The following is a 26,629-nucleotide window of genomic DNA, read 5'->3' as shown; positions in this document are numbered from 1 at the left end:
TCAACACATCACTTCCTGACAGCAACACTCCAAGTACAATCTCAGCCCTGTAAAAGGTATCATAGTGCTCCCTTTGTCCGAAATACCTCCCATCCATGGGTATGACATTCAAAGGTTAGCTGAAGACTGCTCTTGTCAAAGTGGTCTTTGCAGTTTGCTGATCCTCATGGTGCAGCTGATATTTCTTTGTTTGGCCAAGCGACTAGAGAGTTTCTTGGTGACAAGAATCTGTTAGGCAGCTGTGAATTTTTGCACACAATCAAGGAAGGAATTGGTTCTAGCTCCTGCATTGCACCCACTCTGCTCCTGACATAGAAATGACTCCCAGAGGAGCATCTCCCCCTGGTCTTGGAGGAACCCCAATAACCCTGCAATTGGGTCTGGCCTAGAGGGATGACGCAGGGGGATCAAGCATTCTCTTCACTGCGCAACTGCAGGTGCTTGGGCTTTCCCTGATGTTAAGATGTGCTTTTCCCATCCATCATATAATAAGCTGCTTCCTTCTGGATCCCACACACTTGGACTAGAGCACACCTGGCAAAACTTCCCGAGAGCTTTCCTTGGGCAAAGTGCCATTTTGGAGGGAACACCCACACGTGTGTCTCACAGAGGAGATTGTTTAACAACAAGCCAAGGTAGCAGAAGAGAAAGCCATGGTCCAGACAGAAATGCTGCCCTCAAGACAGACACAGCCGTGGAACCTCACTTCCAGGAGAGTCCACCCGCTGAGCTCTCTACTCCTCTGGGAGCATTCATGTTGGGAGTGAGAGTCCTGCTTCTCCAAGAAGGCCCATGAGCTCCCAGGAAGGTGAAGTTCTCTTCAACAAAACAAAGGAGTCACGCACAGTATCATCAGCTCTGGTAACTAAAAAAACATGCTGTGTGGTGCAAGTTTGTTTTTAGGAGGAAAATGAGCTTAAAACGGGGCCAGGTTAGGTCATGAGCATAAATCAACCTGCTACAAGGCATGGTCTTTTCCCGGGATATTATGCCTGCGGCCTCCTCACACCACACGTGGGTCTGCTGCCTTCTGCAGAACTACTTACCCAACACTCCACCCCCCAGAGAGAGCACCAGGCAGGGGAACAAAAGGACTGAGGAGGAGGAGCTGGGCTATCCATCAAAGACCAGGATCTGGCGGTGAGCAGAGGGCTGTGTCGGCAGGAAGAGTGGGAGAGAGTGAACAAAGGAGGCCAGGGAGGTCTTTTCAGCTGTTCTAGATAATTCTCCTTCAAGACAGGATTAGGCTCAACCTTTCATCTGGGAGCCCAAGCTTTTACAAATTAGAGCACAGAGTGGGGCGAAGCTCCTGGGAATGCTTCACTTACATCTTCCCGGCACATATTTCAACCTCTCCTCACAGCGTGGACCTTCCCTTGTTGTCATGCTCTCATGATGCGCCAGGATGACAGGAATCAGCATGGGGATTTCCCTAGCTTTCTGAAGGCCACTGTGCTGAGACAGAGGCAATATGGTGGGGTTGCAGGGGTGGGAGAGGGCCTGAGAGAGCAGGGAAACTCAGAATGGTGAGTTATCAGCATTGCCATGGACCTGGAATAAGTCGAGGGCGATGGGAGCCTCCTTCCTAAGGAAGCTACCTTGATCACTGCAGCAAAAAGCAATATAGTTTGAGGCATTGGTCACCCATGGCCTGAGAAAGTAATCCACAAGGGTCAGAAAAGAACAACCTGCACAGCCCACCTGGAATGCTATTGTGCCTTACATAGCTGGACAATGCCTTCAGGGGGCTCAGGAGGATCTGCCAGGACAATCCTGCCTTGTTCCCAAACTCTCCAAGACTGGATCCAGACCTACAAATGGCCAAGTGGAGCCAGCACAGCAGCCAACAGAGAACCACCTTTTTGATTCTCATGATAGGACTGATAATTCACCAATGAATTAAAGCCACAAGAAGCAGTTAGAGCTGCCAAGAGCATCCTCCCAATTGATGATGATCCTCTAAAAACACCATTCCTCTAACAAAGAAGAGCCCTTGTCTAATAAAAAGCAACCCCCTCCCCATCTCCCTCCTACACCATTCACTCCTCACTGTAAAGACAGCTACTGACCACATCACCCCCTACAGGAATGTGTTGGCTTTCCACTTCTTCCTAATAAGGATCTAGAATCAAGAATAGTTACCCAGGAGGATTAGAATGGACAGTACCCTGGTGGGGTATAACCACCAAGTTACCCACCCCCTATGTCCCAATAAAAGAAAATTCACAAAGGAAAAAAAAAAGAATAGTAATCAGACTTCTGCCTCCTCCCCCGAGTCCTGGGCAATTTCCCTTAGAGTTGTACTTTGTGATCAATTCCAGGGAGGGAGGAAGAAAGGGAAGAGGAAGAGAAGAAGGGAAAGAGAGAGGGTTGGAATGAGGGAGGAAGGGAAGTAGGGAGGGAGGAAAGAAGGAAGGACATTTTAAATGTGGATTTTTTAAATTTTTCATTTCAACCATTTTAATAACCTTAGAGAGCAGTATGAAATTTCCTGAGCATTCAACACGCTCTACAGGTTTTGTAAATATGAAGTCCATGAATAGCTTATCAAGGCTCAATGTATAAAAACTATGGTTTCGCAGAAGAAGCATCTGGGATATGAAAGGTGTGGGCTGGGCTGGGCTGAGCTGCCTGCAGGCTTCTCTATCCATCTGATCTCTTTCCTTAACAGCAATGAGAAAGCATGCCCTTATTCCAGCAACACAACAGAAAGACTATAAACCCCCAAATGTAGAAGGTAGGTTGCACATCAGCCAAGACAGCAGTATGAAACCCCACACTTTAGAGCCTGGAATACTTTGAATTCCATAACCTTGATAAGACACCTTAGTGCACAGCACAGGCTGGTCCCAGGAGACACCCAGAGCAGGATGCCAGCCCCTCCTCCACAACCTCACCCACCTTTAGCAAGGTTCCCTCTGAGAACTGGCTTGTATAGCTCCAGCTAAGCAACACCAACACCAATTTCCTGTTTTTTTCCTTTCCTCTACCAAATAAATAATTCTGAGATCCCTCTCAGAAGTTTTCCTTGGCACTTTTTTGACCAGGTACAGTTCACAGTATCAATGCTGCCCTAACAAGACGTGTTTAAATAGTGTCCACTGTACACTTCATGATGCAGAGGTATCGCAGGAATCTTGTTTAAAGGTAGTGTGAACAAGATCCTCTCGCAATGAAAACAACCTCCCAACTGGTCACTCAGTTAAGGTCAGATGCTTGCCTATCAGGTTTTCTTAAAGTGAAATATCGTAGGACTTTCACAGTGTTCGGATTCGTGCAATGTGTCTCCTATTCACACAGTGAGTATGCACTGCTTGTGTTTATTTAGTAATATCATAACATTTTGGCCTCTACCTTGTGGTCAAAAATAACCCAATGGGATTCTGACTGCTTTCTAGGAAGCAAGTGATACCTAGGGACCCCACAAACCTAAGTACTCTGCCAATCAGAATCTAAAGGCCCATAGTCCCTTTTTCCACCAGTTTCAAACTCTTAGATGAAACGAGAGAGAATACAGGCATCCATTGTCAACTTGAACCCAGGTGAGTCTTCGGAGCCCAGTGTTCAAAGAGGACACTTAACACTAACCTCCGAGTGAGAAAGTCAAAGAACAAGGAAAATAGGTGGTCTGATTAATTAATTGATGTTTCAGGTTAAAGGAAAACTAAAGTCATTTAATATTTTTTTCTTTTCTTTTTTAAAATATATTTTTATTGATTTCAGAGAGGAAGGGAGAGATAGAAACATCAATGATGAGAGAGAATCATTGATTGGCTGCTTCCTGCAAGCCCCCTACTGAGGATGGAGCACGAAACCTGGGCATGTACCCTGAATGGGAATCGAACAGTAACCTCCAGGTTCATAGGTCGGATGCTCAACCTCTGAGCAAGCAAGGTCAGGCTTCCTTTTCTTATTGAAAGTCTTTTCTACTGCTTTCTAATAAGAGATGTAAATTAATCAAAGGCAACCTGGAAGTGTTGAAATAAAACCAAGTTGGAAACCAAGAAACTTGGGACATTGTCCCAGCTTGTTGCTGTGTGATGTCTGGGAAGTCCTATTCCCTCTCTGGGCCTCATGGTCCCATCTGTGAAGGAGACACTGGCTAGGCCAGGTCATCACCATGCTGTTCTGACAGTCTGTGTCTGGGACCTCTAGGCTCACCCTGAAGGAATCCAAGGTTCTTGTCCTTCTGCAGCTCCTCGCTGTTCCACATCCTGCAGCAGTGGCCACGGAAGATGGAGAGGACTGAGCTGAACCCACATCTCAATGGGCAAGGTCTGTTTCTACTAGATCCTTCTTTTGAATTCATCGTGTAATTATGTGCGCCTAACTCCTAAAAAATGGAATGACTAAAACACTATGGTAAGTTGAGGATACTTGTTCTTGGAATCCAAGGCATCAAGGTTTTACTACCAATAATTCTATGCTCAATCATATCACATAGTTAGGCAAGCATATACACATATAAGAGCTCATGAAAGAGAGATTCTGCTTGGGCTGGGGACAGGTGAGGCCCTGGGGAGGAGGAACGGGACAGCCTTGGTCTGCTTGACTGGCAGTGACTTGAGAGCAAGACATTAGGTCCTTCTTCTGCCACCACATCACCATGGAAGGATGAAAAAAGCATCTAACATCGACTGAACACATACCATGCACCAAGCACCAGGTATAGCTCTAAGCACATGACATTCACTAATTTAATGGTCACAATTCTATCAGGCAAAATGATCCTTATTCCAGTATCACTGAGGAGGGGACTTCAACTTGTCAGGTACGCACAGGGAGTAGAGGACTCCAGATCCTGAATCCTTAACCACTGTGTTAAGAAAAAAATAGATGGATAAAAAGACTGAGGTAGACAACTCAAGGTGAGGAGACTGCTGTACAGAGGCCAGGAATTGGTAGCAGATGGGTCAGGTGGAGAGGAGAAAAAGACTTCCCTGACTCAGCAACAATGTTGACTCTGGGGAGTCAGAAGCAATCAAGTTCTATGTATAGAAGAAAGGGGCCAGATTATTCTCCATCCATGTATTCAACCTAAATGCCCACTCCAGTTAAGGCCCCAATCTGGGTGTGGGTGATACCTAGATGAATGGATCTAGAGAAGCCCTCAGAAGCCTGCAGGCAATCAAAAGTCTTCTGCCTGCTGAGCTGAGGAACTGGAACTGGAAGTAGAAACCACCAACAGTGGTGGACTAAGGACAGGAAGGCTGCAATTGAGTAGGTGGCAGGACCTGGAGGAGAGGTCCTATAGGAGAAGTGGTAACAGAAGCACCAGGAACAGGTAGACAGGCAGTTGCCTTCCATGGCATATCTTTCCTAATTCCCAGACCTTGCTGTGGGCAAAGAACCAGGATGGGTGGAGCCACACACGTCCTTGGGTCTGCTCCTCTGTCATAGCTGGTCCTAGCTAAGGTGTGGCCAATGACACCCTGCACTCTGTCCAAGGGCCCAGTCAGATTGCCACAACCAGGGAGGGAAGCATGCCCACGATTGCCTCCCTGCTCAGGACGTGCACCATGGGCCAAATTAGAAGGATATTCTATTGTGCAATTATTTCAAATAATGAATGTGCCCTGAAACAAACAATGTCTAAAATAGACCTCTGCTGTGGTTAGTGTTTATTATTATTCTGCATAAAGTTGGAGTCTATTTCAAAAATAGTTCTTGAGTACTTACTTTGTCCTCAGTAAACATCTGTTAAAGAAATGAAATTAGTGAGGTTAAAAAATAAATTGAGCTAAGTACTACCTGTGTTTTATGTTAAAAGAATTCCATTCCCCCCAATTCTGCAGAATTTGAAAAGAGCACAGAAAGCACAGAAGAAGCCAAGGCTGCCTGGCCTTCTCTTCAGATGGGCGAGACCAACCTTCCCTAGGTACATGCGACATGGGCCCTCGCCTGAGTACACGGAGCCCTTTGCTGCAATCAAGGACATGGAAGTGGGATTGAGAAAGAAGGGTTTAGTTGAGACATATTGGATCCCTTCACTCCTCCATGCTGCTGCCCTAAAATCCAGAGACAGCTTCACATCCTTGATAAGAGCATGTACTCTAGGAACAGAGCCCTCAGGTTCAAATCATGGTACTGCATGAACCAGCTGTGTGACCCTGGGCAATGCCCTATTCCTCTCTGCTTCAACTTCTCCATCTCCCTCCTCAAATTAATATTTGTAAAATGACCACAGTCACGCCTGCCACAGAGTAAGTAATGCATGAGTGTTTGTCAAGTGTCTTCAATAATTTCTTGGAACGATTGAGCTTGCATTTGCATGCTTTAGATTTCTGTGACTTCATCTTCCATTATTTTCCTATGTTCTCTCTGCTTTAGATTACTAGTGCTTAATTGCATGGCCCTGAAATTTGCATCTCTTAGCTCAAAGAAAAACCTCTCTGAATCTCTACTTCTGATGATTATCAGCTCCCTTCAGGCCAAGTTTCTGTGTAGAGTACACTAGAAACTGTCTTCCCTCCGCCTCTCATTCACAGCACCACTTGCTGGAATGTGGAGACCCTTCCCACCATCCCCAAACTCTAAAGTGAAACTGCTCTCTCTATTCACCAGCAATTTCCTATCTGCTACGTCCAATTAGCCCACCTCAGGACTACTGGCTTGTTGGGTGTCCCTGTGCCATCAGACATTAATAACTTTGTCCTCTTTTCTTTTCCCCAAGTCTGCTGCCTTCCAGGCCTCCTTCTCTCTGTCTGGTCATCAGCTATCTTTCCCCAGCCTTGAGGCACCCCCAAACTCATCTCGGCAGCACTAGCCCTCCCAATAGCTGGGCTGTAATCATCTCCAGGTTGGTGTCCAGTAGACAATGAACACCGTCCAGCTGCAGTCCCTGCCTCGCTCATTTTGATTCTCCAACACATGGTTAAATGCCAGATACTTCACCTAATATAAGCTCAAAAAATGTTGGCTGTAGGATGGATGGATGGATGGATGAGCGCACAGAACCAAACGACTTTACTTTGTCCCTAACTGCCCCAGAAAGTACAGCAATCATGTGTATAAAAGTTATCAAATGGTGAGTCACTACTTGAATGCTGACTCACTAGCTGATAAACTTTTAAGCACTGTGACTTTCCCTCTGATTAGCAACTGGACTTCTAATTCAGAAATGAGCCATAACGACTGGCCTTGGTATCCCAACTGGTTTTCATGATAATGCTTTGACTTCAAAGGGTTCTGAGACTCTGGGTTCAAGTAACCATATTGCATATTTGGAAAGAACTGCTCTTCTTGACCACGAACTTCTGAATCATAAAGAGACCAGGATGTTTTTGTTTGACTACCATGCTTCATTTCCTGAAGATTCTCTTCTTGAAAAGGTCCAAAGAGCAGAACTGTTTTAAGGCAGGTCGTGAACACGAGAAGCAAAGGATGCTATTATTTTTCAGACACAAACTTAACCTAGAACTATGCTTTCTGAAAGGTGCAAGCATTATGGGTTGTATAATGTGAGCAGAAAGGGATATAGCAGGCCCCCAGAGGAACCTAATTCCATGTACTGTGAGCTTGGAAAGATTGGAGGTGGGAATGAAGCCCTGTACATGGGAAGAAATATGGGATTATAGACTTGCTTATGGCATCAGGAACTGCAGGCAATGAATGTTCAGGTTATATGGGCTCAGAATCCCAACTAAAGTGTAGCCTCCCCACCTATCTATCTGGCCTCCCCAAAGCACAGAATAGGAAGAGAACCAGCAGGAGCCAGGCCTCCCTGCACACATTCTGCATGACTCAGACTGGCAGCCCCTGAGGAACAATAAATAAGAGCAGGAAGGAGCGGGCAGGGGGAGAGAGAATAAAGCCTTGAGGGGGACAGGCAGATGGCTGGTTTATTGGGGCTACCAAAGGTAATTCTAAGTTGTCAGCCCTGCCCCTGTCACTTCTGTGCTCCATCCAAGAACTATGATGAAAGACTGGGGCTTCCACCTCATTCCTGAGGAGAATGGGGAGAGTGCACAGTGAATGGCACTCCCACCCTAGACAGAGAGGTAGGAAGGGAAGGCTGGGGACCAGAACAGAACGGGAAGTCACAGTTTCAGGTACTGAAGCTGGAGTGTGATGAGTAGGACAAGCACACAGTCATGTTCAGAGGAAACCTTTCTGTGCTATCACCTGGAACTGAGCCCCCCAAGTCCCAGATCCCATACTTGTGAGTCAGACAGCAGGCCCCAGATCCTGCTGGCCCAAGCACCACCAAAGCTCAGATTCACAGACTGTCTTATAGGGGTGGGATGGTGGGGGTTGAAGGCTGGGAGAGACATCAGTCCATGAGAAGGAAAAAGGGAAGAAAGTTTGGGAGAAAGCCATGCAGTCTGAGGAATGTTCTATAAGATCTGAGAGTCCTCAGGACAGTAGGCTATCAGAGGAGTTCAGACCCTCTTTCAGGAACTGGTGTGCCTTTATTCCTGCCTCCACAAGGCACCTGTGGCCTCCGAGCCCAGTGCTTGTGTCCTTGATCAGCAAAGCACCCATCGTCATTCAAGGCCTGTGAGGCAGAATCTCATTGCATCCCCTGTGAGGGGGGTTCCCATGGCAGCCATGACATTTTAAGAAGAATCCGATGCATATCTAAGTTTAAGAAGCAATGCTCCAGAGCATGAGCTGACAAACAGAGCCAGATAGTAAATAATTCAGGTTTTTCAGGCCATAGAGTCTCTGTTGCAACTATTCAACCCAGCCACTTAACATGGAAGCAGCCACAGAGAACACTTGGGTGTGGCTGGGTTCCAAGGAAACTTCATTTACAAAAGCAATCCTCAGCTTTGGTCCAGATATGGCTATGAGGCCATGGTCTACCAACCTCTGCTCTAGAATATAAGTAACTACAGCTTTGAAAGTAACTAAATTCTTCTTCACCTGAAACAGGTAAGACAGGAGACACTCCTGCTGAAGGTGGGAGTGGAACCCTATACATGGTACTTGCCCTCAGAAGCCCCCGAGACACCTGCCCAGGCTGCAACAGCTGAATTAGAGGGCCCACAACCCCAGTTCCCCACAAAGAGCTCTAGTTTCAGAAGATTCTTCATTCCTAATGGACATCCAGCCATCTATCTAAGTTTCTACATCTGTTCTGTAAACACAGCAGAAACAACTCCGTGCTAAATATTCTGGATGGCAAACATGAATCGGACATGCAATGGCTGCTCATTTCACTTTAGCAGATAGAAATGAGTCACATGCAGAACTAACAAAGCAGGAAGCAATGTGCACCCCAGAGACCGCATGTGATGGACTCGGATGCTGGGAAACACTGGAGATCTCATTCACACAGGGAATCCAGGAAGGCTGCATGTACGAGGCAGCCAGCGTGGACTGCCTAAGGAGGGGGCACATAGACAGCTGTTTTATTTCTACAACCAAACATTGCCTCTTCTGGATAGTCAAACAGCTAGCGGATTAAAACGTTTCCTATACACTAAAGCTAATTTGCCTAGTCCACACAAGCAAACTCAGGGATCTCATCCTTGTCACGGTAGGCAAATAGAACCCACCCAAAGGGCTGATAGCAGCTCTCTCACACCATGATTCTTCCACTTCAAGGACAGGGTTGCTAAGACTTTGATGCATGTCTGGGTCCTGGGCAAAAACTGACTTTGACCATTTGCTGCACTATCTGAAGAGGCAGCTGACAGGTGGGCCCTCGTCTTCAGAAGAGCTCTAGTTGATTTTTTTCTTTTTTCCTTCTAATTTTTATTCTAGAATGGAAAGCTCATTTTAATTATAGTTGACTTAAAATATTATATTAGTTTCAGGTGTACAACATAATTTGACACTTATATACCTTACTCATTGCTGAAAGGGCAAAGTTAATCACAATCCCCCAAATGTCACTTTAGCCCCTTCTCCTAGGCCCTACAAAAAAAGACTTGGATGAAGCTGATCCTAAGGGATGCCTACCAGCAACACTCTGAAGGGGAAAATTAAATACAGCTCAGAGGCCAGAGCAGGGACAGACCTTCAGGAAGCCAGACAGGTTCCCCACTATGTGGCTTCCAGAGGCTGGCCTACTCTCCTATGCATGAAGCAACACTGCCACCTAGTGCCTGTGTAGGAAGTATTCCCTAAGGCCCCTTACCTCAGGGGTCCCTCTACCATGGCTGCTGTGGCTGAATTGCTTGAGATCTTTGGTAAAGAGAAAACGCTCCAAGGTGGGTAGATTGAGAATCAGGAAATTAGGTCTGTTAGGTATATAGAAGTTAAGATTTGAGAGCTGTTGGAAAAGTGTGGGAGCCAAGTCTTACAGCACTTGAGCTATCAGTGGAACAGCAGAAAATCATTGGTTGAATGGTATTTTGCTCCCAGAAACCTGATCCAATAGTTGCCATTCTCCGTAAGTGGAGGCCAATCATTCCAGGAACAAGCAGTGGCCTGTTGGTGAGCCATTGCTAAGATAAGAAAGGGAAGATGGGAATAAATGAGTGCAAATCGGAGAGCTCTATTCCTTAGAGGAACAACCTTGACCTCTGCATGGTTCTCAACCAGGGGATGGACCCCCAGTGAAGCCTAAGAAGCTAAGCACAATGAGGAGGCAAGGATTTACACCCTTGGGAGCCTGGTTGCTAGAACCCTGAGGCATGAAGGCCTTCCCAGCCCCTACCACTCCCAGACTTTTAACCAAGTTTTCTTGAATTGTTTCTGATGTACACAAGCCTGAAGGAAGACACAGGGTAGAAGTTGAAGAAAAGACAGACCTGAGTATTCCCTCCCCTTGACCTTCCTGGTGTGGACTTCAGGGGAAATACCAGTACACCACAGGGGTCACTTTGATTTGAAGAGAAAGAAATCCCAGAAGCTAGACTGTCTGCAAAAGATTTCCTGCCTAATTTTACATGCTTAGGAGGTTAAAAGAGTTCAGATGGCACAGTGGAAAAGGATCTGAGTGTGTGTGCTGTGGCAAGGTGGGGGGCCGCTGTGATGATGGACAGGTGGGAAAGGGAAGGAGATGGACAGGAGGTGGCTGGGGGAAGCATGACAAAGAATGCTGTAATTGGAATCAAATCAGGACAATACTCTCCTCCGGGCAGACCATGAGACAGAAGGACACGGAAAGGTCAGAACAGGGGTCAGGTACCCACCATCAAAAGTCTGTCTCCCCAGGTTTGGGTTTTAACAATCCAAAGCAATTGTTTCTAAGAGCTCCCTCCTATATTCCTACTGGATCCTTCTCTAATCCCTCATAGATCCCCATGTTGCTACCGTGAGAGGAAGGGTAAGCAGAGTCGCAGGTCTCAGTCTAGAAGGCAAGCACACAGCTTCCCTGGCAGATGAGTACCACGAAGCCAGATCAGGCAGCACGAAGATGTCATCTGGGAAAAACGGTGGTGCTGCCAACTCTAGTCAGATAATCATCTCGTTATTTCTTCCATTTGGCCCCAGAATAAGGATTTCCTTAGCCCTTCTCTCAACCCCCACCTATTTACAGCCCAGCCCCTTCTCTCTCCCCTCCCCTCATGCTCTCTCCTATCCCAAAATAAAAATAAAGCAAAACCACACAACTCTAGAGCCTGGGAATCCCAGCTTCCAAAGGAGAAATCACAGCCAAAGAGAGGGAGACAGTGAGTCCAACAGGAAAGTTCCAGCAATATCCCATTGAAAGAGGCTCCATCCTTCCAGATTTCTTCCTCTGATCTGAAACTTATTTGCAGGCATACAGCAACCTGAGAAGTCTTTAATCTGGACAGTTGTCAAGCACTGGAGCTGAGAAGCTCCATTCCCAGCCTGCCTCTGGCATGCTTCATGTGGGATTGGTTTCCCTGTCAATGTAATGGGAGTGGAAACATCCACGGGTGTTGTGGATGGTCCAAATTAATAAGATTTAAATGGCTCTACATGTGCCTAGCCTTGTGTGAGGTTCTGTCCTAGAAGATGCAAAGGGATGATGCCAAATGGTAGAGTAGCAGATCTCATCCCCCAATCCCTTGCTTGAAACTCGTCCCCCTTCCCAGTAAGGCACAGGAAATAGCTATTCCTACTCCCAATCTTTCCCTTGTTCTTCTGAGTGACTTTCCATGAAAAACAAGATCTGGGTATAATGGAAAATAAGCATGGGTAATGTTCCCATTGTTGGCTCTGACAAAGATTATAGAATTATATAGGTGCATTTTTTAGGTCCCTCTCACAATAACCAGGGCTGGAAAACAGGGTCCTGGCTTGTGCCTACCTTTTCCAGTGGACCCTGATGTCCCTAGGTTTACAGATGACTTTTAGGGTCCCCAGTACTCAGCCAGGTAGTAGCTACCTACAAAGTTGCATGACTGCTCAAAGAAAAGGAAACCAGTCCAGACCCAGTGTTTATGCCCTGGCCACCTTGCTCCCTAGCCCTGACTCACTGCCCAGGCCCCTGCATCCTAATGGGGCTTTAAAGTTGCCTAGGAATCTCACACTGGACTTAGGGGAAGTGGAAGGGGACACCTCATCCCCAGGGACAAAGAATCAGAGGTCACCCCCTTTAAGGAAGAGTACGAGAGGGGACCGGAGGTCTCCTAAGTGCCAGCACCATGTATAGACCAACAGATCAATACCAGGGACAGACGTTCATGTGGTTAGAGCTATTACTGCAGAGGAGGTCTGGAGTTCTGCTGTGATGGGGAAGAAAAGCTTCTCCCCCCCCCTTCCTGGCTGGCCCTTCTTGGCTTTTCTGCTCTGTTCCCTTCCCCTCTGCACCCTTAGATCTGACCCCATCCAAAATGAGGCCAGCCACACCCCAAGGAGCCCAGGGATCCCAGGAGGGGCTGTTACCTGCAATGATGGTGGGGCTGCTCTGCCCTCCCTCCGGCTTCACCCAGGCTTCCACTGTGAACGCCTCCCGGGGAACCTCAGCCAGCACTTCTGAGCGAAGCAGCAGCCTCTCCCGCCTCCCTGAGAAGTACAAGACGGGCAGTCCTCCTCCGTGGGGGTTCGAGGTCTCTGCTTCCCAGTAGGGATTCCCTCTGCCATTCCGGATGCTGTCCTCTGAAGAACTGCTTCTGACCCCGTGCATAAGGGGACGCTTAGGCCAAGGGCGGAAATGCCCGAGAGAGACATCCGGGTCTTCCTCCTGCACACCCTCTGCCAGCCCCTTCACCACCTGGCGGCGGCGCCTGGGCTTGGCCAGACCCTTCCTTCCAGTCTTCTGGCGTGCGAAGGTGGTGATGATGGTGGCAGCTGTAGCTGAACCTTCCCGAGTCCCAGCCTTACCTAGAGATGCCTTGGATCCTCGATTGTCAAGATAATTGTCATCATCTCCCAGCAGCCCCCATTGCCCAATAGGACCATTCCCTACCCACGAGGCCGCCAGCTGCTCAGCCCCAGTCCTCACTGCTGCACCTGCAGTCTGATCTGGGGGAACACCACTCATAGCCATTCCCTCAGCAGCTGGCTTGCTGCGTCCTGCGTGGTAGATACCCTGGTCCCCCACTGGGTAGGGCCTCAGGGAGCTGCCAGGCCTGCTGGGGTAGACCCCAAAGAGGTGATGCTGGGGAGAGGTTCTGGGTCTTCGAACCCTGGTCCCTAGCCAACAGCGTTCTCCCTTTGACAGCATCTCATTGAAGTGTCCCCTCTGAGCCAGGGATCTCTTATGTGTCCAGTCCGGCTCAGAGCTGGAAGTGCTGAGAGCCCACCCAGCCAGAACCAGCAGGCTTACTCTCAGGATCTGTAAGCACATCATACTTCTCCCAACTCTTTACACAGATCCAGAAGGCAACCTCTGGGTACCACACCAGAAGGATGGGGCAGAAAAAGAGACGGCCAGCAGTGGATTCGCAGTCACCGGGGAAACTGTTTTGTTCACAAACCAAACTTTTTCAAGCAGCCCCAAAACAGTGCCTCTCCTGGCTACCTGCTCTGAGTGCCCTGCCAGCGTGGCCTCCGTGCCTCGCCTCACCTCTCTCCCTCACCTCTCTCCCTGCTCTAGTTCAGCCTTACAGGATGAAGTTCATTTCTCTGGGTTCCTTTGAATTTCCTCCAGAGAGCTCAGGTTTCTTTTTCCCCCCCTTTCAATAGCCCCTCCCCTTGCTGATTCTAGAGGAGGGACACGTGGACAGGAGCCAAAGCCTCTCAAATACACACTCCCTCTCAAATACACACTCCCTCACAAACACAGGGCTCTCGCTACCTGAAGTCATTAAAAAGACCCTTCTCTCCTTTTCATCTTACTCTTTCTCAGGAGTTACCTTCTCTCTGTAGTCCTTACCCTAAAATACATTTGCCTCCAAACCAATGACCAGAAGGACTTGTTTGCAGAGACACAGAATATGATGCTTATTATCTAAAAGGGCAAAGAGAAGCTGGGTGCACAAAGATCCAAGCTGGTACTTAACTTGTACTCTCCAGATGTGTCCTCAGCCAGAGCCCAGCCAGCCTCCAGTCGGCCTTGCAGGTCAGAATGCTTCCCTCAGCTCCGGGCTTGGGGTGGTGGAGTGCTGAAGGTTTTCTTTTTTCTCTTTTTTTTTTAATCCCCTTCCAACTTGTTAGTATGTTGCAAGTCTCTGTAAAGTTCTCCTTTGGGGTGCCAATCTGATGTCCTAATAACCTTATGAGTCTGAGAGCCCTGGACTTGACCTCCTGGGAGTCTCGTGAGTCCCTGGGAAAATGGACAGGAGAATAAGAAGGGCATAGACTTCAGGGGACCTGTTCACTCCAGTCCCTCCTGCTCCCCCGTCTCCCTTCCACTCTGCCTGTAATCATCTTAGTGGTTGTTTCATTTAAAGACAATGATGATGTCAAAGCTAATAAGTTCGGTTTATCACTCCACCCCCTCCCTGTCCCCTCCTTCCTCCTGAAAGCCTCCCCACCTCACCGAGGCACAAGGGACAGAAACTACTCTCGGTTTACCCAAGAAACATCTCGGGCTTTCTCTCTCCGCAGCCGCAGCCTACACAATCAATAGCCAACAATCAATACGGTGCTGGAGCACTCCTCTCTGTGTGCACGTGCACACGCACACATGAGTGTGCACATTACACACACACACACACACACACACTCACACTCACACGTGTGCTGGGAGCAGACCTGCCTTGTAGGGGCCACTTGCATCTTTCTTTTGTTTTGAACAAACCTCCTGTATTTTTTTCTTATTTCAATCACTCAGGATTTAAAACAAAATAACCCAAATTCACTTGAGCTTGCACCTTGGGAGAAAGAAGGATATCAATTCTCCTGCTGTAAGAAGCAGTAAGTGGAAATGCTATGGGAGTGTACTACATGGATCTTGTTATTCTCTCTGAAGTTTCTCACTCTGAAGTCACTAAAAGTCACCATATGCTGAGTGAGCAAATAAACAAATAAGATGTTCAAAATAAGTAATTTGCAAAAATGAACAGCTAAACCCAAGCATTTTTTTTTTCAATTAATTTGAGATGAATGGATAGGGACAGGGAAATAGTGTGATTTTAATCTCTCTAATAATGTTTGCCTAAATGCAGGCTAATCTCAAGGAGTACCACCACCCAAACGCATGTATTTACACACACACACACACACACACACACACACACGCTCGTGCGCGTGCGCACACACACACACATACAAGCATACACACTCCAGGTTAGGGTGTGTGACCTCAGATGGGCACATAAGTAAAGAAATATATTGGGTCCTTCAGTGAATAATAAGAGAAATCATTTAAATCTAAAATCACTGTTTGTGTTGCCCCATATATACAACCCACAGCTTACATAGTTTGGAGTAAGATCATGCTGCCTCTTCTGCCTTGGGTCTCCTCATAGTCTTCTAAATTCCTCTACCCAAGCTAACCATTGACTGCTTTGCTTTGATAAAACTGTACCCCAAATGCCCCATTAGGGGCATATCCTGCTTCCCTAGGCTGGGTCCACTGGAGCCTCAAAGCAAGTCCCCCAAGAAGGTATCAATTCAGGCACGTGGGCATAACTAAACAAACTACTGATCCTAGGCTGTCATTCCTCTCATCTTTTCTACATTTCCTTTCACTCTCCTGACTCTGCCCTTAATTTCTTTATATCTTTCCTAAAGCAGCTCAATAAAGATTAGGGGTTTAAAAGGGGATAGAAAGGATATTTAGAAAGAGTTAGAAAAGCAGAAGGAAGGGGGAGGGGGAAGGTGGGGGGGGAGAGAGAGAGAGAGAGAGAGAGAGAGAGAGAGAGAGAAGAAGAAGAAGAAGAAGAAGAAGAAGAAGAAGAAGAAGAAGAAGAAGAAGAAGAAACAACCACAAAAGGAAGGTGAGGAACCTTAGTTTAAATGAAGGGAAGATACTCTAGTAAGAAAAGGAAAAGTAAACTTCCCCTCCCTCATGCCACCCCCACAACCCCCAGAAAAAGGTTTCCTACCATTCATTTCAGGAAGGAGAAATAACACAGCAAGGAAGAAGAGTCCCGCGTGCTTTGCTCCCCTGTCACTGTGGGAATGATCTGCATCCCTATAGGTCTCCTGGCTCTCAGCTGCTAAGGATCCATTCATAAGCTTTCAAGAAGCTACACAAAACTCAAGCTTCCAGTTTAGTTTTTCTCTCTCTCCCCTTCATTCCTTTGCTCACCACTCTCCTTCAGCTCTTGGCAGTCCAAAGTTTAAAAAAAAATGTTGAACCATTTCTGTGTTTTCCTCCTGTTGTAACTTTTGCTGTGACATCATAACCCTGCCCACCAACACCCCACCTCTCGCTCTCCTTTCCATCCCACCCCTCATCAGCCTCATAACCCCCAAGATGCCCCCCACAGAGAAGCAGGGCTCCTGTCAGTTCCAACGTGTGAAAACACAAAGCCACTAGAAGGTGCCCCTCTCTCTCTCTCTCTCTCTCTCTCTTCGGTCCCCCTCCTCTCTTCCCCCTCCCTGCCTTACCCACCGCTCAGCCACGGCTCTCTGAAGGCTTTAAACATGATCCCATCTGTTTGACATGTGCAGAAAGGTGGGCTGAACTCAGATAATCTGTCAAGTGGATCAGATAAAAAAAAAAAAAAAACACTGCAAACCCCCCCCCCTTCAATTCCAACACACACACACACACACACACACACACACACACACACACACACCAGACCCCACTGAAAGTGTAAGAGGAGTCAGATTCCTACAGCACCCACCCTGGATGCCAGGGAGAAAGCCACCAAATATGCCAAAGGAAACGCACATTCAATATATATATAAATTCTGGGGCTTATTTGTTTATGACACACACCCGCACCCCAGTCCCCTATTCATCTCCCCTAAGCCCTGCCACACGGCAAGTGCACAGATTTGAAAGCTGGTAGAATCTGTTTTGAAATCTCCAACCAGAGGGTTTTTCCCCCTTTTTTTTCACTCCCAAGCACTATCTGTGGCGATCAGACTGGAGCAGGGTTGCCAGCAAATGCAAGAGGCCCCTTCTAGGGTACAGGCTTTCAAACCAGCTAAGCTAGAGGGAATGGATTTAAGGACACACAGCAGGAGCTGGCTGAATTTGCTCTATTTTGACGGGGTAGTTGGGGGAGGAATATCATTTCTGAAATGCCCAAGGAATGAAAAGAGAGGATATGGATTTCTTAAACAGTTTTTGCAAGAGGAGCGGTGTCTTGTTCTGCAGGTAAATCTATAAGGCAAGAAATTGGAGCTTAGAGATAAACAAGGACCGAGAGAGAGGGAAGGAAGGGGAAGGAGGAAAAAAGAGAGGGGGTGAGGGAGAGGGGATGGGGAGATGGGGAAATGGAAAGAGGAGAGAGGGGAGGAGGACAGAAAGGGGGCGAGGGGAAAAGGGGAGAAGGGAGGGAGAAAAGAGAAGGAGAAAGGGGGAAGGACGGAGGGGGAGGGGAGATGTGGAAAAAGAAAAGGGGGAATTGGAAGGGGGAAGGGAGGAGGAAAAAGCGAGAAGAGAAATGTCTGGGAGGAAAAAGGACTAAAAAAGAAGAGCAGGGGAGAGAGAAGGGAATAATGATACCGAGAGAAAGAAAAACAGAGAAGGAGGTGGTAGGCACATAAAATATGGAGACCAGGAAGGCAGCTTAGACCCATTATGCTTAACCATCCAGACATGGGGCATGTGACAAAAAGCAGGAACAGCAGGGGTGGAAGGCCAGGGGGCACCCAGAGGCAGGTGAGTGGAGACATTATCGAATGGGGCAGAGGTTGGGTTTTATAACAAAGAACACACACTGGAGGGGCTCACTGTTACTGACTGGACACATTTTTTAAAAATCAGATTGCCAGGGCTCTGCATGGTCTCTTTAAGTAAACCCCTCTTCCCTCTTCCTTTCCTGCCTCTGTCTCTTCCTCCACTAGCCACCTTCACACCTTCCTTCATTCACTCACGATTTGTTCCCAGCAATATCTTCCCTTGGATAATTCACAGTAAAATTTAGACACCCCCTACCCACCCCCTAAAAAAGCAACAACAAAACACCATAACAGTCCCTTTCTTCGCTTCTCCCATGGAGGGTCCTGGGTTTTCTTATCTGAAGATTGAGCTGTTTGTGATAATCTGCACTTACAATATATTTGCCAGAACATCAGAGCTGTTTTGCTTGCATCTGCTGCCATAGGAGGGCTGGTTAGCTCCCACTAGCACTGTCACCATTACTATCAAGAGTCTTTGAACAAAGGGAGGAGCTAGTTCAGTTAGTGTTCACCTGCAGTACAGAGCTTTGAAATGGGGAGTGGGGATGGGGGGGGGGGGGAGACCCCTGAATGTGGTCATGGATCCTCTCTGACTTTCTAATTCCAAAAATCTGATCCCTTGAGGGAAAAGCTCAGCTGGGAGCCGGCCAGGGAGCGTAGTAATAAAAGCCTCCCAGAACACAACCAAATGCAGTATCTATATATAGGAGTGAACTCTGTTTTAGCTACTTGCAGTCTAAAGTGACTCCTGGAAGCAAACATTTCAGCAGTATGTTTATTGGGATTGTACTCAACTAGTGCTGGAAAGAGTGAGCTTCTCTGAAGGCTTTCGCTCCACAGGCTACTGCTTTCTGCCCCCACCCCACCACCCTCTCCCCAGTCTCCAGTGTCCTGAGCTGGCACTCTGTCTCTATCCCTTACGGGGGTCACTTGAGATGCCCTGGGCATGACCTAGCACAACCCGTTGTCCATGGGAGGAAATAGGGGTGAAGTCACAGGATGAATGGCCAGCCACATATGGCATCTAGGTGTCCTGAATCCCAGCCCAGGTTTCCCCCCCTGCTATCTGCATCTGTCTTGCTGTCTGCCACCCACAGCCAATCCAACTGGAAGGCAGTAGGAGAAACTGGCCTCTCTGGGTTCACACCCAGGCAGAGCTATTCGGGATCTTTGTTGGTCGTGTGTGTTCTATAACTCAGAATCACATAGCACTCACAAGGAAATGCAGATCTGGGTTCTCACTCCTCCCTGTGCATTTTGAGACAAGAGAGGCCCTTTTTGTCGAACTGTGTGGAGCTCCATTATGTTCAAATTATAACCATACTAGAGGCCCGGTGCACAAAATTTGTGCACGGGGGTGAGGGGCAGTCCCCTCAGACCAGCCTGCACCCTCTCCAATGTGGGACCCCCTCTAGGGATGTCAGACTGGCTGTGTAGGCCCAATCGGATCACATTCCTTTCACAATCAAGGACTGCTTGCTCCCAACTATTCGCCTGCCTGATTGCCCCTAACTGCTTCTGCCTGCCAGCCTGATCACCCCCTAACCAATCCCCAGCCAGCCTGATCAACGCCTAACTGCTCTCCTGCCAGCCCAATTACCCCCAACTGACTTCCCCCTGCTGGCTTCGTCACCCCTAACTGCACTCCCTTGTCAGCCTGGTAGCCCCTAATTGCCCTCCCCTGCAGGCCTAGACACCCCTAACTGCCCTCCCCTGTAGGCCTGGTCACCCCCAATTGCCCTCCCCTTCTAGCTTGGTCACCCCAACTTTCCTCCCCCTTCCAGCTTGGTCCCCCCAACTTCTCTCCCCTGCTGGCCTGGTCACCCCCAACTTCTCTTCCCTTCCAGCTTGGTCCCCCCAAACTGCCCTCCTCTGCAGGCCTGGTCTCCCTCCAAACTGCCCTTTCCTGCAGGCCTGGCCCCAACTGTTCTCCCCTACAGGTCTGGTCACCCCTAACTGCCCTCCTCGACTGGCCTGGTCACTGCCAACTCCCCTCCCCTGCAGGCCTGGTCCTCCCCAACTGCCCTCCTCTGTAGGTCTGGTCACCCCCAACTTCCCTCCCCTGCAGGCCTCGTCATCCCAACTCCCCTTCCCTGCAGGCCTGGTCAACCCTAACTGCCCTCCTCTGCTGGCCTGGTCGCCCCCAACTATCCTCCCCTTCAGGCCTGGTCACCCCCAACTGCCCTCCCCTGCAGGCCTGGCCACCCCCAACTGCTCTCCCCTGTAGGCCTGATCCCCCCAAACCACCCTCTTCTGCAGGCCTGGTCCCCCACAACTGCCCTCCTCTGTAGGCCTTGTTGCCCCCAACTGCCCTCCCCTGCAGGCCTGGTCCCCCAAAATTGCCCTCCTCTGTAGGCCTGGTCACCACCAACTGCCCTCCCCTAAAGGCCTGGTCACTCCCAACTGCCCTCCCCTGCTGGCCTTCTTTTGGTGGCCATCTTGTGTTCACATAAGGGCAGCCATCTTATGTGTTGGAGGGATGGTCAATTTGCATATTACCCTTTTATTAGATAGGATTCTTTTCCGTGACACTGTTACTGTTATAACTTGTTATCAGTGTTCATGGTAGTGCCTTTCATCCAAATAGATCAAAGCATTTTATCCACAGGCTAGGCTTCCCACTCCCTCAAGGGATATATGGCAGAGGTGACATGCTAGAGATGGAGTTTCCCTGGGCACAGTCTCTATTGGGTTTTTTCTGTAACATTTCCAGCCTGGAATCAGCTTGTGGAGGCCTGAGCTGGGGGAGAGTTTACCAGTGAGAAGGATCCTGCTCTGCTCATCAGAATAAAAAATGCTTTGCAGGGTTTTGCTTCAGTTAAGATTGCCATTGTACCCTAAGTCTGCAAAAGGCAACCTTGCAACAAGAATGACAAATAGTCTTGAATACTTGCATTTCCTTTTACCTAATGCACATTCCTTTGCAGTCTTCCCTCCTAACACAAGGACTCAAATGCAAGGCAGGTGCTGTGCCCACTTTACAGATGAGGACACAGATGCTCAGAGTTAAGCAACTTGCCTTAGGACCTGCAGGCACTCAGAATCTAGCCAGGACACATCTCCAGTGCATTATGCTAGACTCAAAAGGCCACATCCTGTATAATACCATTTACATGATATTATGGAAAAGGCAGAACCTACAGAGACTAAACAGTTAAATGCTTGCCAGAAACTGGAGGTTAGGGTGGCAGGACTAGTCTGTACCGATTGTGGTGGTGATGTATGATTGTATACATTTATCAAAACTCAAAGAACTGTGAGCTCAGAAAGGTCACTGTGTATAAATTATACCTTACTGAACCTGGGCATTGGGCATGGAGAAATGGAGCTGGGACAGAGTCAGGGTCCCTTGATTCTCAAGTTGGTGTTCTTCTGTCTGCATCCTGTAGGATGGGAAAGACCAAAACAGAGTGTGACAGTGCTTGGTCATGGATAGGGGCCACTCTGTGCCTAAATGCTCCACTGACCCTCTCACCTTAGCCCTAAGGGGACCCCATGGAACCAGACTGTCTGGAGCAGCACTGGCTTCTAGTCCTAGTCCAACCAATTAATGAACCTAACCAATCAAATAACCAATCATAAAGTAAGCACTGGCCAGTGGTTAGGCTCATGCTCTGCCATTCAATAGCTGCCTGACTTTGTACAAGTTAATGAACTTCTCTGAGCAATTTGTAAAATAAGGAGAGTAGAAAGAAGACCTCTAAGTTCCCTTATAGGTCACACTTGAAAGTCCCTAATTTTGCAACCCAACACTTTTCAAAGACTCTGTTTTCTCAGTTATTAAATAAAACACAGCCAGTGCCCACTTCCTGCAGATATCCCAGAGACTCAAGTGTACCTTCGCATTAGACACGCCTGAACTTTTAGTCCTTTAAAAAACCATATATTCAAATATTACTTCCCTGGAACATGCACAAATAACAAGAAATAGGAGTAGCATGTGGGAAGCTTTTGAACTCTGTTATTACAGTGAGGAAGATGTCCAATCCACAGGGGCCACTGTCATGTACTTAACAAATCAAATATCAGAACACCTATTACTAGTATGAAAATAATTCAATGAAAATGGCTTTTACATTTGATGTTGTGCTAGAATCCCCACAAGATGGCAATTACAACAATACCAATAATAACATGTATTACTGATAATATGGCAGGCACTTTTCTAGTCACTTCCCAGACAGGCGTTGATTCAGTCCTCACAACAGTCCTGTGAGGTGGATACTTCTATTATCCCCATTTTCAAATTAAGCATAACAGTGGCAGCTCACATTTATTGAATACATACTATGTTCTCAATGGAAATCTAAACAATGTACATAAATTATCTTATTTAATCCAACAGCTAACCTGAGATAGCTGCACTATGAGACTAATTTTTAGATAGGAAAACTAAGGCACCAGGAGTTCAAGCATCTTATCTGAGCCTATCCACCTTGAAAAGAACTGCCTGTCTCCAGAGCCTTTGCTCTTAATTGCCATATTCACTGAGTTCTGGTGAAGGATATAAATGCATGTCGATTATGATCTGAGTCTCTACAAAATGAAACTTGTCCTGAGGAGGACATCCCAGTGATTTCTCTAAAGTAGAAGAAAGATCTCTGTTAAGATCTTTTCCTAAAGTCTCCCCTAACTGAGGGTCCAATGCCTTCAAGAAATGTAGCCCCAACAATAGCAGCAGCCAGGGGCAAGCTCTGCTCCTGCCAATGCTAAGGTACCGCCACAGATCCCCCAAAGACTCCTTTCCTCACTACCCTTACCCTCAGATCCATCATGTCCTCATTGAAAACTAAGGCACATATAACAACTACCTTGTTTCCCCGAAAATAAGACACCCTCCGAAAATAAGACCTAGCTCATGGAAAGATAAGACATCCCCTGAAAATAAGACCTAGCGCAACTTTGGGAGAAAAAATTAATATAAGACACTGTCTTATTTTCGGGGAAACAGGGTAGTTATAAATAGAAAACCAGTCACTTCCCCAGCTCACTCATTCCATCTGGGAGGAATCATGCAAGATAGATCAATGTCTAGTTTTCTATTATCACTAATACAATCTTTTAATAGTGATAATAACTATTAGCTGGTGGTCGGTCTATTAACCATCATGAAACATATACTTCCTGGGTTAAGGTCAATTCTGACACAGAACTCCAGGTTTTAGTCCAGGTTCTAAAGAGTGAAAGGTACTCATGTCATTTAATTGCTGAAATGTGGTCCATGTGTAAATATTTCAAAATGGCTATGCCTCCCCACCCCCCACATACACACACACACCCACACACACACACCCACACACACCCAAGATTTATTTAGGAAAGGCGACAGGCTTATGAAAGAAAAAAATTTTCCCTTGTAAAGCCTAGCCCAGCCTTTCTGAAGGTCACAGCCACATCTGGAGGCATGAACAGAAACCAAGGCAGCCTGAACCCCTAAACTTGTCAGCTGTCCTCCAACTCATTCAACAGGAGATGCCAAGACAACTTCGAGTTTCTTTTCTGCACACTAAACTCTGCTAATGTGGCATCATTAACAGGGCAGGCCCCATAGGGGACAAATATGGGTTCTAATCTGGGCTCTGCCCCCGGGGCCTGTGTAATCTCAAGGATAAAAGTGAACCTATGCCCTAGATGAGAGGCCATAAGAAGACCATTTATCAGCAATGTATGTGGCACACAGTGGGTGCTTAGTAAACATTAGTATCACAAAAGACATCAACTCCTTCAAATTTTCTACCTACAAGTTTCTCATTTTGAACTTTCAGTGGGTCCCAATGATCCATTTTGATGCCACATCTTACACTGCTTTGTATCTTTCCCATGTTCCAACTGCTCTTTGATCATCTAAATCTGTCATTCTCAATCCTCAGTTTCCAAAGTCCCATTTTTATGGCAACTATTTTCTACTGAAAATGAGAACACAGTGTGATCTACCCAACATGTTTTCAAAGTTAATACTCTATAATATTTAAAAAATAAAATAACTTACATTGAAATTAAATAAAATTCTACATGTAAATATTTCTGAAGCAACTGCATTAAAGGACAAATGAAGTCATCATATGCCTGAACTTACTTTTCATGAATAAGTTTGGATTTTAGAGAAATAAGAAAAGTATCAACAGATGGGACAGGTATTTTTCTTTACAATGACATATTGAAATCAGGGCTATCAAAGTATCTCAGTATATATTTGTGGAGTCTGCATGACTACCAGAGCACCAGATGCAGACTTATAGGTGGGGGTATGGTTGATGCAAATATGGGACCAGCACCACCATTGATGGTGTGATTTTTCAAAATCCAGAACAACTCTTGGCAAAATTCACAAACAAATCAAAAGGCAATATTCCTTTAATAGCATGATAGTTGCATTCCTGGAAAGTAAATTTAAAGTGTATGAAAAATGTCCTCACCATTGTGGCTCAGTTGGTTGGGCGTTGTCCCATGCACCAAAAGGTTGCTGGTTCAATTCCCAGTCAGGGCATATGCCTAGGCTGTGGGCTCAATTCCTAGTAAAGGGAGTGCAGGAAACAGCTGATTGTTGTACTCACATCAATGTTTCTCTCACTCTCCCTTCCTCTCTAAACATCAATTTAAAAAAATGAAGTGTATGAAAAATGCTTTTGTTAACAAGTATTTGTACTGAAAGCATCAGGCTCCTAGATTCTGATCATTGTAAATGAGCTTTTCATCCACATAAGTGTTTGGCCAAACATTCCAGAGTTAAGCAGGATGCAATAGGATTCATCCTGTGGGATAACCTTGAACTACAGGGACATCTAATTCCCTGGCACCTGCCTGCTGAATGCCACTGTGAAACCAAAGCATCCTATTTTTCAAAATGTCCATAGGGGGCAGCACTTCTCCCATTGAGAACACTTTCTAAATAAATGCCAAAGTCTTATGCAGACAAATCTAATTGAAACTATCCGAATTTGCTCTTGACACACTGCCAAGATCCACGAGGGAGGAAGCCATGTGGAGGCTTTTAACTGTAATATTTATATTTGTTGATAAAGCTGATGTACATACATGTCTTGTATACATACACCCAAATGTATAGAGCTCATTCTACCTAAATACACTAAATATCATCCAGTGAGCTTCTTGCTCAAGGAAGTTTACTCAGTTCCATTAAGCTTCCTCTATTTAGAAATAAATAAATGTAAAATGTCCAGCATTATAGTTCTTGAAACTCAAATCATGGGTTCTGGTTCTTTGCACCAAATGCCACTTAATGTGCCCCAAATTTTCAATGGCAAATGTTAGCTACAGAGGCCATGGCCATCTCCACCTTTGCACAGTTCTTGGGTGGAAGCAGTTAAGATCTCAGAAGCCATGGTGGAGATGTGGTGTTTGCCACCTAATGCTATGCACCAGCTCAGCCAGTAGAGTTTCTGTGTTCTCCCTCGCCTTGGCCTAAATTAGTCAGGTCAGTTTGCCTGATTATATAGTTACAAGTTTCATTTTAACTCAATATTTTGGCCCCATCCTCCCCTCTGGACAAGGTCTTCAGTGAAGAAGCAGTTGTTATTATGGCCTCACCTAATCTTCCAGGAAACATACGTTGAGCACTTGCCACCCATCACACTAGATTCTGGGGCAGCACTGATAAGATACAAGCATGCCCTAGAGTCTATTTCATAGACAAGTTAGAGAGACAGTCCCAACATGAATCAATTAGGACATGGCTGTAAGTGGGATTTCAGAAGTCTGAATGAAGTGATACCAGACACCAATGATAAATAACCAATGCCTCAAGCAGGAGTCATGGGGCTGTCACAGAGGGGTGATTTTTTTTTATTAAATTATTATCTGTGTACATATTTTAACATTGCCCCCCATCCCCACAGAGGGGTGATTTTTGCACAGCGTCTTAAGTGAGGACTAGTTTTCCAACTCAAGGGCATTTCTAGAGAGAATTGCATTTCATTCAAGCCTCCAAGAGAACATTTGTTGCCAAGTCCTGCAGTTTGCCCATTTTTATGTTTTTGTTTTTTCCCCAATGACCATGCAAAGAAATCTAGAGTGGTTCCTGCATCTTACTTTCTGTGCATCTTAGAGGTCTGCAAAAACCAGGCTCAATTGAGGAACCATGAGAAATTTTGATCACTAGGAAAAACATTCCTAGAGAGAAGCTTTTCCTCATTTTGCTATTAAAGAGCCTGGAGCTCTTCCCAGCAGACTAAGACCAGAAAGGACATACAGAGAGTAAACAGCTTTCAAATACGTGATGAAAAAAGAAATATTTCAATAGTGAAGGGCTACCTGTTCCTTAATTCTCTCTTCAGTATCAGGCTCAGCCAAGCCAGACCAGAAAGAAAGGCATGGCCACATACAGGAAACAATCCACTAAATGAAAAGACAACCTATAGAACGAGAAAAAATCTGTAGACTGTATATGTGATAAGGGGCCAATATCCAAATTATAAAAGAAATTCATACAACTCAATAGCAAAACATAAATTAAATTAAAATGCCCCCACAACCTCAAAAAAATGATCAAAGGGCCTAAATAGACATTTTTTCCATATTAGACATACATATGTTCAACAGGTATATGTAAAAGGTG

General features: G+C 46.5%; 1 protein-coding gene across 2 annotated transcripts in view; it reads right to left on the bottom strand.

Moving 5' to 3' along the window:
- Nucleotides 1-26,629, bottom strand: part of PAPPA2 (pappalysin 2) — a 294,094-nt gene that overhangs the window by 188,528 nt on the left and 78,937 nt on the right. The window contains exons 1-2 of one of the 2 annotated variants that reach the window (XM_084865192.1): nt 16,299-16,322; nt 12,751-14,572 (exon numbers count right to left, since the gene is read on the bottom strand). In XM_084865192.1, the coding sequence (XP_084721318.1) occupies nt 12,751-13,657 (907 nt within the window). In that variant the 5' untranslated portion in view covers nt 13,658-14,572; nt 16,299-16,322. Of the gene's footprint in view, nt 1-12,750; nt 14,573-16,298; nt 16,323-26,629 lie in introns of those variants that run through there. The other variant, XM_084865191.1, reaches the window with a different exon arrangement.

This window comes from Pipistrellus hanaki, assembly GCF_964339955.1.
Source record: "Pipistrellus hanaki genome assembly, chromosome: 18".
NCBI lineage: Eukaryota > Metazoa > Chordata > Mammalia > Chiroptera > Vespertilionidae > Pipistrellus > Pipistrellus hanaki.
Note: the sequence above shows the minus strand (reverse complement) of the source record. Positions and strands in the feature narration are given on the sequence as shown.